Source organism: Amphiprion ocellaris, chromosome 5 (assembly GCF_022539595.1).
Source record: "Amphiprion ocellaris isolate individual 3 ecotype Okinawa chromosome 5, ASM2253959v1, whole genome shotgun sequence".
NCBI lineage: Eukaryota > Metazoa > Chordata > Actinopteri > Pomacentridae > Amphiprion > Amphiprion ocellaris.
In genome coordinates this window covers 6703023-6715572 of record NC_072770.1, presented here as the reverse complement: position 1 = coordinate 6715572, position 12550 = coordinate 6703023, and the positions used below count along the sequence as shown (strand labels likewise).

General features: G+C 41.6%; 1 protein-coding gene across 1 annotated transcript; it reads left to right on the top strand.

The window, feature by feature from the left end:
• The first annotated feature begins 1253 nt into the window (after positions 1 to 1253).
• Positions 1254 to 9701, top strand: dhrs3b (dehydrogenase/reductase (SDR family) member 3b). Its single transcript, XM_023289165.3, has 6 exons — positions 1254 to 1966; positions 6076 to 6219; positions 6533 to 6652; positions 7102 to 7340; positions 8985 to 9110; positions 9218 to 9701. Exons 1-6 carry the CDS (start codon positions 1772 to 1774, stop codon positions 9300 to 9302), a joined length of 909 nt encoding a protein of 302 aa, XP_023144933.1. The 5' UTR covers positions 1254 to 1771; the 3' UTR covers positions 9303 to 9701.
• Positions 9702 to 12550: the final 2849 nt, after the last annotated feature.

Genomic DNA, 12550 nt, shown 5'->3' with positions numbered 1-12550 from the left:
CCACTCTTATTTAACCCTTAGAAATACAAGTGCGTCCATAAGTGGGTCAGAAATTACCCATACAAGAATCAATGTGTTTTTATAAAATACATATATAACATATATAAAAATAATCATTTGTATTATTGTTTGTATTATAGTTTGGTCCACACAAGAATTATTTCATGTTTGTAATATGTTTATTTTTCACTTCACAAAAGATTTGGAACATTTTGATAATTGAAAAAGAAGAATATTACACAGAACAGCAATAGAAGAATGTCAACATCCATTTTGTAGACATTTTTTCCGCTCTTTTCCACTGACTGTTGGTAATCTCCGTCCCTCCAAATTTGTGTACCTCATCATCTCTTGTAAACAATAAAGAGCTTGGGGTAGTAATGCAAATATTACAATTTCTTTAAAAGTATGGGATAATATCAAAAATGTTTTTTTGAGGAGTACCTGGAATATGAAATTATAACAACTTTTCATTACAAAGATATTGCAAAAAAACGACCTCACCAGGTCATTTTTGACTCACTATGTAGCCAGTAAACCAGTTAGAACATACATACATGTAGCTTTAAATGCGTAAAACACATGTTCGGAGGCTCTTTATACACATTTGAACCCACATGTATGAATGTTGTAGCTGCTTTATTAGCTATAACATCCATAAATAAAGCTTGACTTGTGTGTAAAGTGTTTAAAGCTCACATTTAACACTGCATGTACATTTAAAGCATGCAGCTTTAAATTTGTATTATGTTTCCAAGTGGAAGCACTTTATACACATTTTTAGCTACATGTATGTACATTGTAGCTGTGTTATTGGCTACAGCATCCATACATTTATCTTTAAATGTGCAAAATGTGCTTCACAGATATGTTTTGAAGCACATTATATTCATTTAAAGCTGGAAGAATAGATGTTATAGCTCGTTAATGTGCTAAACATCCATAAATGCAGCTTTAAATGCAGTTTAACTGCTTTATTAGCTGCAACATCATACCTACATCTAAGCGTTAAGAATATTTCTGTGGATTTTGACTTACAATTGTCAGAGGAAACGTGATTGCAACATAGCTGTGAGTTTTGGCTTTTAACTCATGTGATAGTGAAGTTTTAAAACTTTCCCAAACGAGACTGGGCATCCACCTGGGGCACACACTGGGGGCGACCACTGGGGGGGCCCTGAGCCACAGATTGAGAACCACCGCTGTAGACACACGAAGGGGGTGGGGGAAGAAGCAAGTACGCAAGCAGCCAGCCCAGACGGGCACTGGAGAAATATATTCATCCCCACTTAACATGTCAATCAGGATTAATGCCCTCACAGCCCCCCAGCTATAGGTTCATCCAGGTCCTTTCACTAGTGGAAGTCCCGGAGCCGGGGCAAGGGGCTGATATATAAGGCAGCACTGGACAGGAACGCAACACCAAAGCCTGGCGGTGTCAGTAGCGCACAGCCACGGAGCGTCAACAGTACTTGCGTTCCACGTTTCTGCGTCTCGACCAGGCGTAATGAGCGATCACTCACACATTTCAGGAGCCTGAAGATGTCAGAGCTGCTCCGGGTGCCACAGTTGAGCTTTCAGACTGTTTCCTTGCCTGTGGATTACTCATGCAACACTTTGTGAGACTGCACAGGAGATTGTTTGCGTGCGGATAAACTTGCAGGAATCGCTGTATTTCTGCACACTTCTTTCGCTCCCTGTTTGGAGGATATCAGTTAGTAAACTTGCTGCGTAAACACTTCACTCGTCCGCGAGCGTCTCCTGGTCCGAGATGGAGCTGAAGAGCGCATGTCGTATGTTTCTGTTCCCGGTTCAGATGCTTTGTTATATTGTCAGGGCAAGTTTGTTTTCGCTGCTGCCGAGCAGGAGGAAGGACCTGACCAAGGAGGTAGTATTGATCACCGGCGGAGGACGAGGCATCGGTCGACACCTGGCCAAAGAGTTTGCCAAGCAGGGGGCAAGAAAGGTAACCCAGGCAACTTGTTGCATCTACAGGGCTCATCTCACTCTTTTCCAATCTTAATGCACAAGCTGATTATTTATTTTCCAAGTCATTTATTCCATTCTTGTGGGTTCAGTTTGACCGATTCCCCTCTCCACCCCTCCTCCTGCGCCAGGTAGTCCGGTCAGTGTTTGTGTCTGCACTGCCCCAAGTGTAATGTTATTCCACTGTTCTATGAAAGCAGGGATCACGACCTCTGTGTAGCCTAGTTGGTCCAGTGAGACTATGACACTGCCCTCAATTTAGTTTCAACTATTGCACAACAGCTGGGGTCGAGCAGAGGGCAGGTCTGGACAACGTTTATGGCTGATTGATATGATGAAGTGCAGTACAAGAGCTGACTTTCATTCTGCTGAGGTCTGGAGGTGATTTTCCCGAGACCGACATGTCCAGAAAGTGCATTATCCAAAGATTTAGACTGTAAAGAGGGCACTGACTACATGTGTCTGAGTGTAGGTGGTGGGGGTGGATTTGTGCATAAAGCCTCCCTGAACCTGCTTCAAAGCCATTCACATAATAACAGCCTTGCTACTACCCCTATTATAGTTTCTTGCCATTTTTTCGATCAGTCTTTGTACTGTTGTAAGGTCTGCCAGCATTTCACAACACAACAACAAAAAGACTCATAATACTTTTAATAAGAGCCAGATTAGGTTTTGTTTTCAAGCATAGCATGAGGACATGGGATGCCTTTTTTATGGAGTGTATGCAAAACAAAATGAACTCGGGGTAAAAGTGTTAAAGAGGAACAGATTGCGTTATCTTGGCAACCATCTGCAGTAGCTAGCAGATTCAAATCAGACTCTTGCAAACTGACACCTGTAGGTGAAATCTGATATGATATAAAGGTAAATAAAAATGTGGACATGAAGGTTTAGCTGACCCCTGAGTTGTCAGTGATGTAAGTTGGGATAGTCCATTAAATGTCATTTTTGCAGCTGTCACTCTTGAAAATAATATTTTCAGTTGAAATCATTCCACCCGTCTCAACAATACAGCCCCTTGAGCTGCCACTTGGGCCTGAAATGGACTGGTGATTGCATGGACACTTACTCATCACTGCAAATCAGGCTAACCTTTGTTCATAACTTCCAGCTGTAGTTTGTCGACCAGTCTGGTGGCTGAACGTTACACAGCCAAGTGCTTGATGAGTCACTGGTGTCCCTTTAGCACTAATGTGTTAATACAGAGTAGCTCTATTTTTGATCACCTCAGATGGGAGTCATCATCGCCCATGGAAGAAAGTGGTGGCAATTTCAGCCCGCATTGAGCAGCTCGACTCAACGCTGCAGGTTGTAATTATCCGTACATGGGTGACACGGGCGCCGCATCTCAGATGCTCTCTTGAGGTGCAATTTCTGCAGCGCTGAAAACATTGCTAAAAGTTCAGTGAAACACTAACTGCCTCCTTCTGTCTTTCGATGCCATCTCCTTGGGGAATGAGCGAGGAGAAACCAATAGGTTTTAAAAGCTTTACTTTGCAGCTGCACAACAAAGGATGTCACCACGCTTTTCAGCACCCCATTGTTGGGTATTATGAAGGTGTGAAGGCTTTGAAAACAACACCTGTGGTAATGTGTATGGCAATTACTCCCTGCCTAAAGAGATGCTAAAAGGAAATAGGGCAGTAATTATGAATAGGGCTAACCTCTGCGAACTTGCGCTCACCCCAGTTTGAGCGCCTTTGTGACTGGCAGCCAGAATTTCCTTTTCCCCTCTGCTCAGGCTTTGGTGTTTTTCAAGGTGTGAGGAAGACTAGCCTCAGTGTTGATGAAAGAATTCACTGGGAAGAAGAGCCAGAGCCTCAGGAGGGGAGCAGGGTATGCTTGTGTGCCGTTAGAGGAGGGGAACTGCGGCAGAGTGAAGTTCTGAAAGAAGAAGTATTTCCAACAAAATCACCCAGTAGCACCGGGATATGGCTTTCACAACAATCCTGATAGACAGTTGACAGCTTTGATCAGTATATTTCACCTTAACGACAACATCAGCAAAACGTTTTTTTACATTTCTTTTTTTCATGTGATTGTTAACATTACATAAAGAGACTTGTGAGAGGGAAGATGAACCAAACCAAGTCACCGATAACAAGTTTGTGTGGGTGTGCTTGTGTTGTGCTGGAGGCGGGAAGCACACCACTCCCAGCTGGGTATTGCCCTGCAACTGACCTTGCTGTCTCCGCAGTAATTAGACAGCGGCAGGCGACTGCCTCCTGAACTCCTGTTGCCCCCTCTGTGTGCCGCCTCTCTGCTGGCCCATACAATGAGTATGAAAAGGAGGGTTCATACCCACCCATACATTCACATCTGAGAGATAGAGTATCACTGTAATTCAGCTGTAGTTACTGGGGACGCAGAGACGTACACCTCAGCCCGTATTGAGTGGCATCTGCGATGTCTCTCTCAAGGTCTTGTTTCAAACTTTGCAACATCAATTTGTTGATTAGAGAACTTTTACTTACAGCGTGTGTTGATGTGAAGTCTTATTAGGTGTGCCTATTTAGAACAATCACTGGTTTAACACAAAACAGAGCTTGTGCAAGGTCAATTAGAAACTCTTTTCTTACAGTTTTCTATTCAGATAGCAATTTGGCCAGTGCTTGTTTGCACTGAGCGTCCTGTGTGTTGTGACGGGTGATAAACCAAATGAATTAAATAACATTGTAACAGGAGAGCACAGTTTAAGTGCTGACTTTTAATGAGAACTGTCAGCTTTGTTTGTCTGGTTCAAATCCTATCAAAACCTTTCAGTTATTTATATAGACCTGTCTGCCTCCACTGATTACTCAAATGGTCTTGCAAATGAAGCAAACAAGAAACCCAATCAAAAGCAACTCAAACTAGGGTTGTTCACAGAGGGAGGCAAACCCTGATTGCTCTTGGATCTGATAAAGAAATGAAGAACACATTCCAGACTGCAATCTGTGATGCTCCTACAACTTTACAGAGTTGATATTTTTGTGTTTGGTCTGCTTCTGCTACCGTTGGACAGTTATTTGACACATGACGACTCTATCAAAGAGAATAATAATGTCAGAAGATTTTTTCCAGACTGGGACTATGCAAATTGTCATGGTGGCTCAGGGTAAATGCTGAGTGAATTAGAAATTAATGGCACTGTCCAATTACTGCAAGATGACAGCTTTAATTTGAGCAGAGGATAATGTTTGCTACATGCTCATACATACTTCTCTGTGTTCGCTCAATCTTTAATGTGTTATGTACTGTTTTAGATAAAGATCTTGAATAAATTTGTTTATCCCTGTTGACTAAATGGATGTTTATACATAAACATTGGTGCTAAACAGTGGGAATGACAGGTTAAACTATGGGCTAACAGACAGATGTGCTGTGTTTTGTGTACGCATGCATACACACACACACACACGCGCACACACACACACAGTCTGTGACTCTCGGATACACAAGATCACTTTCCAGAGGACTTTTTGCTCAAATATTAACCTTGGTCACGGGCGACTAGCCAAATCCCACACTGGCGTCCTCAGCACTTCACACACACACTGTTTTCAGACTCCCTGACCAGAAATGACAGGGCTCATCTGCCCAACAGGCCATGTAATCTCTTTGAGAATTTGTGTTTGAGAGATGAGGAGGGCTCACCCCCTGATTTCATTACCTTTCCCTGACCCCAAAGACTGACAGATCTAATTGCCCAATCACTAGTCCCCCACCTCTATCCAACCCCATGTTCCCTGCTCAAATGACCAGCCTTCATTTAGTCTCTGGGTGGATGAAGAGATAATTCATTCACACAGCAACCCCCAAGCCTTTAATCTTGCCCGAAAACTATTTGTTGGAGTGAAAATGGCCTCTCTGTTCTCTGAATGAAAAGAGCATTGCTGCTCAAAGATCTCCACAGTTCCGCTAGGTGTTATTGCCAGAAAAAACTGCGCAAATGATACGTCATATCTAGTTAATGACTGTAATGAAAAAATAACTCTTTTTGTTCGTCTTGGAAGCAATAGTTCGCTTGACTGGTTTGGATTCACAGAGTTTCGATGCCGAACATTTTGTTTGTTGTTTTTAACCTTTAAAATTCTGATTCTTTGCTAGGTGATCTTGTGGGGCAGAACAGAAAAGTGCCTTAAAGAGACAGCCGAAGAAATCTCCATTTCTGGAACAGAGTGCCATTACTTCCTGTGCGATGTGGCCAATCGAGAGGAAGTTTACAAGCAAGCCAAGGTGGTTCGAGAAAAGGTACACCAGTTTAATATTTATAAAGGTAGCTCTACTTCCACAAGGCGAAATGCATTTTGCACACAGTGAAACACATTACAAAATACTTCCTCGGGATGCCTCTGTCTCGTCTGTATGTATATTTGCTCTAAGCTGCTGTGTCTTCCATCTGGCGTATAGATTATACTTCATCTGAAATATCTAAATATGAGGAGGGAATTTTGCTGACAGCGCTGGTGCAGCATAACTATATCACCTCTGCAAACCAGACAGAATATACTGGATGCCTTTAACAATGGATTTTTTTCCTTATTCTTGTGCTTTTTAATCTCAGGTGGGAGATGTTACGATATTAGTGAACAACGCAGCTGTCGTCCACGGCAAAAGCTTGATGGACAGCGATGACGACGCCCTTTTGAAATCCCAACATATCAACACCATGGGACAGTTCTGGGTAAGACTTGCTTGAACTCAAGTAAACCCAGTATGCCTGTAGATGTAGGGAATTTCCTCCTAGCAGATTATCCTCATCATCTTCATATTTTGATTATAGTGTGGCAGTATCTGGAGTAGGCTCCCCCAGTCTTGTCAATCATGACTGCTATTATGGCAGGTTAAGTGGGGTATTTCCAAATTGCCTCTCAGCCCCTGAAACATCAGAAGGGTTTTTGAAACTCATGGCATTTTCATTTTGAATGGAGATCAAAAGACTATGTCATATGCAATCATCAACTAAATGGAAATGAAAATTTAATCTGTGGTTACATTATGGGCCTTTTTCTCTTGTCTTCTTCCTTTTTTTTTACTCTGCTGAATACATTTCACCTTCTGTTTCCACACCTCCTCTCACTTTGTCTTTATTCACTCCTTCATTCTCCTCTTTTTTTTCTTCTCTTATCTTAGACAACAAAAGCCTTCCTGCCTCGAATGCTGGAGCTGCAGCATGGCCATGTAGTATGCATTAATTCCATCCTGTCCCAGTCTCCCATCCCCGGAGCCATAGACTACTGCACCTCCAAGGCCTCTTCACTGGCCTTCATGGAGAGCCTGACGCTGGGCCTGCTGGACTGTCCTGGCGTCAGTTGCACCACTGTGCTTCCCTTCCACACCAATACAGAGATGTTCCAGGGCATGAGAGTCAGGTGAGTAGATGCCTAAATAAAAGTGGGACGAGAAATGGAAACATTGTCATCGTTATTCTGTGATTTTGCCTATCTAGGAATTTAAAGAGACCATTTTTTAAAAAGGAACGGCGGAGTTACGTGACGATCGGCATATGTTTGTCTGTCCATCTGTTCACAGCATTACACAAAAACGGGATAACGGATTTCGATTACATTTTCAGGGAAGGTCAGAAATGTCACAAGGACCAACTGATTAGATTTTGGCAGTGATGCCGCTTATAGTCTGGATCCACGGATTTGTTAAAGATTTCTGTATCATTGCCAGATAGCGGCACAGCATCACTATAACTATGACAACAAGTGACAACTTCGTCAGCTGCCTGCTGATGATCACATGATTGTGATCCTACTACAAACTGACCGCTGCACACTTATCGGGACTTATCTGTTGGAAATGATACAAGGAACAATTGATTAAATTGTGAGAGTGTTTCAGAGTCCCATCAATTCCCACCGTCTGCTACATATTTAGGTCACGCAATTTGATAGCTGTACATAACGTACACATGCATAACACACACCTGTGCTAAGTGCAAGGTCATTTTGTTTGTGGGTACATCTATATTAAATGGCCATATTCTATGGTGCCATGATTTCTGCCACCACCTTTTTCAAGATTTCAGCCTTTGGAAATCATACAATGACTGGGCAGCCTTGGTGGAGCACTGTGCTCTCTGAGTGCTTTTCTTGTTATATTTTACATGGTAACTGTGTGGTTCCAACCTGTTCCCTGTAGGATTAATCTTACTGACATTAGTGGGCCACTGACTTTTCCTTGTGCAACATACAATGACATATAATATATAACTATTGCATAGATAGCTGTGAAATTTGATATATATTCAAAGCCGAGAGAGCAAAAATCCTCATGAGCTTGGGGATCCCCTGACTTTCATCTAGAGCTACCAGCAAATCAAAGTTGTCTCTCCCACAGTCACATGTTCACCTGGTGGACTGACACAATTTTGCACAGACACCCATGGTTGCCAGAAAATGTATCCTATTGACTGTCATCCACTAACTTTTCCTCTTTAATGAGCTACACTGTAGCAAATCAGAATAAAAGGCTGGGAAACTCCAAAGTTTGGCTTTTTTGCTTAGTCCTCTTGCTCTTGGCAGATAGTCCCCCATTCCCCCAGATGCATGTTTATAGTGACTGTGAATGTTCTAGGCGTTCTTGCACTTAAATTACAGTTTAGAAGTTTGCATCTGAACTCAACACAATTCGCTGATGATTTAGCTCCCCTAGTGGCTGTCTCTAGGCTTTGAGATGACCCAGTATGATGCATTGAACCTTTGTAGAACAATGTAAGGTTCTTTGCATATTTGACACTGAAAGTTCTTGCTCAGGTGTATGACTACATCAAACCTTTCACACTGTTATATAGTAGTTTTTCGGTATGCCCAAAAGCATGTAATGTACAATTTGGCTAACAGGCAGTGCAATTTTAAATTCATCTGGACAACTGGTCATTATGAGCAAAAGTTGCACCTTAAAACTAATAAAGAAATGAGAAGCAGATAGGAAATGGAATTGAATTCTTCTCTATGTTGGTGTAATTACCATTTTATCTCAAAACTACTTTTTTTAATCTCCTTTAGGTTTCCTCAGCTCTTTCCACCTCTTAAACCTGAGGTAGTCGCCCAGAGGACAGTCGATGCAGTCAGAACTGACAAGGCCTTCCTCTACCTGCCCTGGACAATGCATGCTCTTGTCATTCTTAAAAGGTAAAAAGTTCTCATTTGACATCTAATTCCTTTTTATCTTTCTACAATGGCTGCACATTTTTCCCTCATGCTTAACATTTTGTCTCTGGTCTTTCTGCACTCTCCAGCTTCATGCCACAAGCTGCACTTGAAGAAATCCACAAGTTTTCTGGGAGTTATACCTGCATGAACACGTTCAAAGGGAGGACATGAACCTGGATTGTGAGAGCAACCCCAGCAGCTGTGGGGTGTAATGAAGAGAATATGGACCTTAAGACATGTAAAGGTGGCAACGGCACTATGATAGTATGAAGACAAATACATTACATGCAAGGGTGTTGCTTCTGCAGGTAAAATTAATTGATAAACTGCACGATACACCCTGATGGTTGTGTGCTTGCGTGTGTGTGTGTGTGTGTGTGTGTGTAGTACAGAGGACTGAATGCCATTCTCAGTTTGAACAGAAGCCATGCATAGTTCTGTACCACTAGTTATTCTGGGAGTTTTTTTGTGACACTTGTTTTAGTCTGTTTTTACAGATCTTTTTTTTATTCTCCTTTTATTATGTCTTTGAATCAAAACAATGTAATAAAATGGAGTTTTAGAATTGCACTGTCTCTCTTTGTGCATGATGAAAATAGAAAAAGTGAACACTTGGGAGTTACGCATTGTTCTGTGTTTGGGTTTTGACTCCCATGGCAGCGTGATAACACCTCTGATTTATTCCGAGTGTGAGATCAGTGACTGTGACAGATGATGTTGTCAAAACATAAAACATACTCTTGGGGGATCATATGGGATATATGCTTGTTTGTTCTCTTCTGACAGAAAATGATGAGGGGGGGATAATTACCAATAAACATAATGAACTCAAAATAAATATGTCAGGCACCACTCACATGTTTCGAACGGTCCTAACCACATTCAGTGAATGTGGACATGCAGCGAGACAGTTGTATTTATTGCACAGAGCAGTGATCTTAAGCCCATAGTTATCAAATTTATTATATTTTTATTGTCTGCCACAGTGACAATATATCAATTTGCTTTTATAAGCTTGGCACATACAATTTTACAATGTCTGCAACTGCTATACATTTGGGTTAGTAGAAAAGCAAAACCCCAGAGGCAGATAGTGCAGAAAAAAATGGGACAATATGGGGTCTCGTTGTTTTTTTACATAAGAATCTGATTAGTGCAATGTTTTAGCACCAACAAGAGAAGGGAGCTGTGGAAGATTAACAATGTATGTGATTCATCAATGCCAGAGTCTCACAATTACCTTCTGATTGAGGATATTGTTTAAGATCTAGAAATGTCATAAAACTGAGGAGCACTGGTAAATGAATTACCAAACCTTGTCCAAACAAACCTTGGGACTGAGATTAAACGAATGTATGTGACCGCTCGAAATTTGCAGGGAGCTTCAACCAAAAAGAAGAAAATAATTTCATTTTCTGTGAGGAGAATTAAAACCTGCATCAGTAAACAACAACTGTGAACTGAATACTGTGACATTTTGGGAAATGTGCTGATTAGCTTCCTTGCCAAGAGCTGGGAGAGAATATCAATACCACTCTCGTGTCTGCACAAGAAATTGAAGCTACAGCCAGCAGCCCATTAGCTGAACTTTGTGAAGGGTGCTACTCTGGCTTTGTCCAGTAGTAAAAATTTGCCTACCTTCTGAGACACTGAAAGTGGTATTGATTTGCTCATCTAATTCTTGGCAAGGCAGGCTTAGAAAACTATACTATATTTCTCAAAATGCTTAATTATTCTTTTTTCTGAATAGCATTGGCAACACAGCCGCACTGAACACTAAACTGTGTCCTGGAGGAGATGATGGGGGGGCCCATAAGAGTATATCTCACACTTCTGTGCTCAAATATTCCTTGCCATTTTTTCAACACCTAACAAGTTAGACATGTTACTCAGATTGTATTTGTTCAGAATACCTAATAAGTTCTAGCCTTTTTAACCTAATTTTATTCATGTGACAGCATAGGATGAGAGGAGACTGATGAGTTGAGATTAGTTTGTAAAGGCTGCTTTGGAGACCAAAAGGGAGACCCACACCTGCAAAGAAGCAAAACTTAAAGTTATACTGCGCCACAAAAATATAGGACCATTAGGGATCATGAGCTACCATAAAATAAATAAGATAAAGAATGTTTATGCTCTTTTTCACATCATAGATGGCCATCAGTAAATCTGACATTGTTAATGTTTAATGAGCAGAGGCTAAGATATGACCTCAATGAGCTTTATCACAATAAAAAAGGGGATGCAGTAAAAATGAAAGTACCATACTCAGCTACACTTTTCTTAACCTTAACTTGTATTGAGCTTTCTTTGAAAGGTTAAGGTTCTTTAAAATGTCCATGTAACTGTTAATTTTGGAATCAGGACAAGACAATGCAAATATCTAAAACTATACATCATTAAGACATACAATATTTGATCTACCACAAACTGTGTGTTGCTGCTGCACTCCATACAATGATCTTCTGTCTGCAATAAAACGTCTAAGCACTCTCTTCTACATGCATAAAATGGCAATTAGTGTTATTTGATATAAAGGTATTTTCCTTTTAGTCATAAAATATTTAAATATTGGTTATCGAGATCTGAAACAGGCCCTGGTCAGTACATTCTTTCTGTTTTCTCACCAAGCTATTCAGATTGTTCCTACAGAGAGAACTACGGCATGCAGATCAGTGCAAAGAGCAATGTTCAGTGAAAATGCAACAGGGAACAAGTGCATGCTTATTCACAGGCCAGGCTGTTTCACTCCTTGCTGTGAAGTTAATCATGAAGCCAGTACTCTTAACATAGAACAGAACATGCACTGCATTACAATAAATGCATGCTCTCTGATTTTCCAGTCATTAAACCAGCGAACACTGAAGGCACACAGAAGTGAAATGTGGCTTTGTGGTCTGTGGGTTCTGCAAAACAAACACACAGAGCGCATACACAGAGAACTTTACCCTTGCTGCTTTCACAGCAATGCTTGAACCCCCAGTAATAAACACATGAAGAGATATGGAGATCACAGATTCAGACTCACAGAGAGACACCCCATATCTGAGCACAAGTCAAAGCAAGCTCACACAAACCAAAGGCAAACCCACAAGAGTGGCTGTAAAAGCTGGGATAGTGGCTGGCCTTTGGCTGCCAGACAAGGCTCATAAACATTCATTTGAATCCCAGCGAACCATAACTGCCCTCCTGCGCACTCACGATAGGGCTGCACATTATGATCAGTAGGTGACCCGCACTCGGTTGGGGAGGGGAACCGGCAGTGCTGAGAGTGAAACCGAGCCTCCTTCAAGGGCCTGTTTCTCATTCTCTTAGTGGGCTGTTGTGAAAGCAGAGGGAGAAGAAGCATGTTGGGATGGAACTAGGTCGAGGAGGCATGCAGTGCACGTATGCTGGAAAAGGAGGGCTAAAATGGTTGG

What these genes read in the sequence shown, in the direction of transcription:
- dhrs3b (XM_023289165.3), top strand. Translation starts at nt 1,772, where the DNA reads ATGGAGCTGAAGAGCGCATGTCGTATGTTTCTGTTCCCGGTTCAGATG. An exon ending in CCAAGCAGGGGGCAAGAAAG is followed by an intron (nt 1,967 to 6,075) that starts GTAACCCAGGCA and finishes ATTCTTTGCTAG; the next exon opens with GTGATCTTGTGGGGCAGAAC. An exon ending in CCAAGGTGGTTCGAGAAAAG is followed by an intron (nt 6,220 to 6,532) that starts GTACACCAGTTT and finishes TTTTAATCTCAG; the next exon opens with GTGGGAGATGTTACGATATT.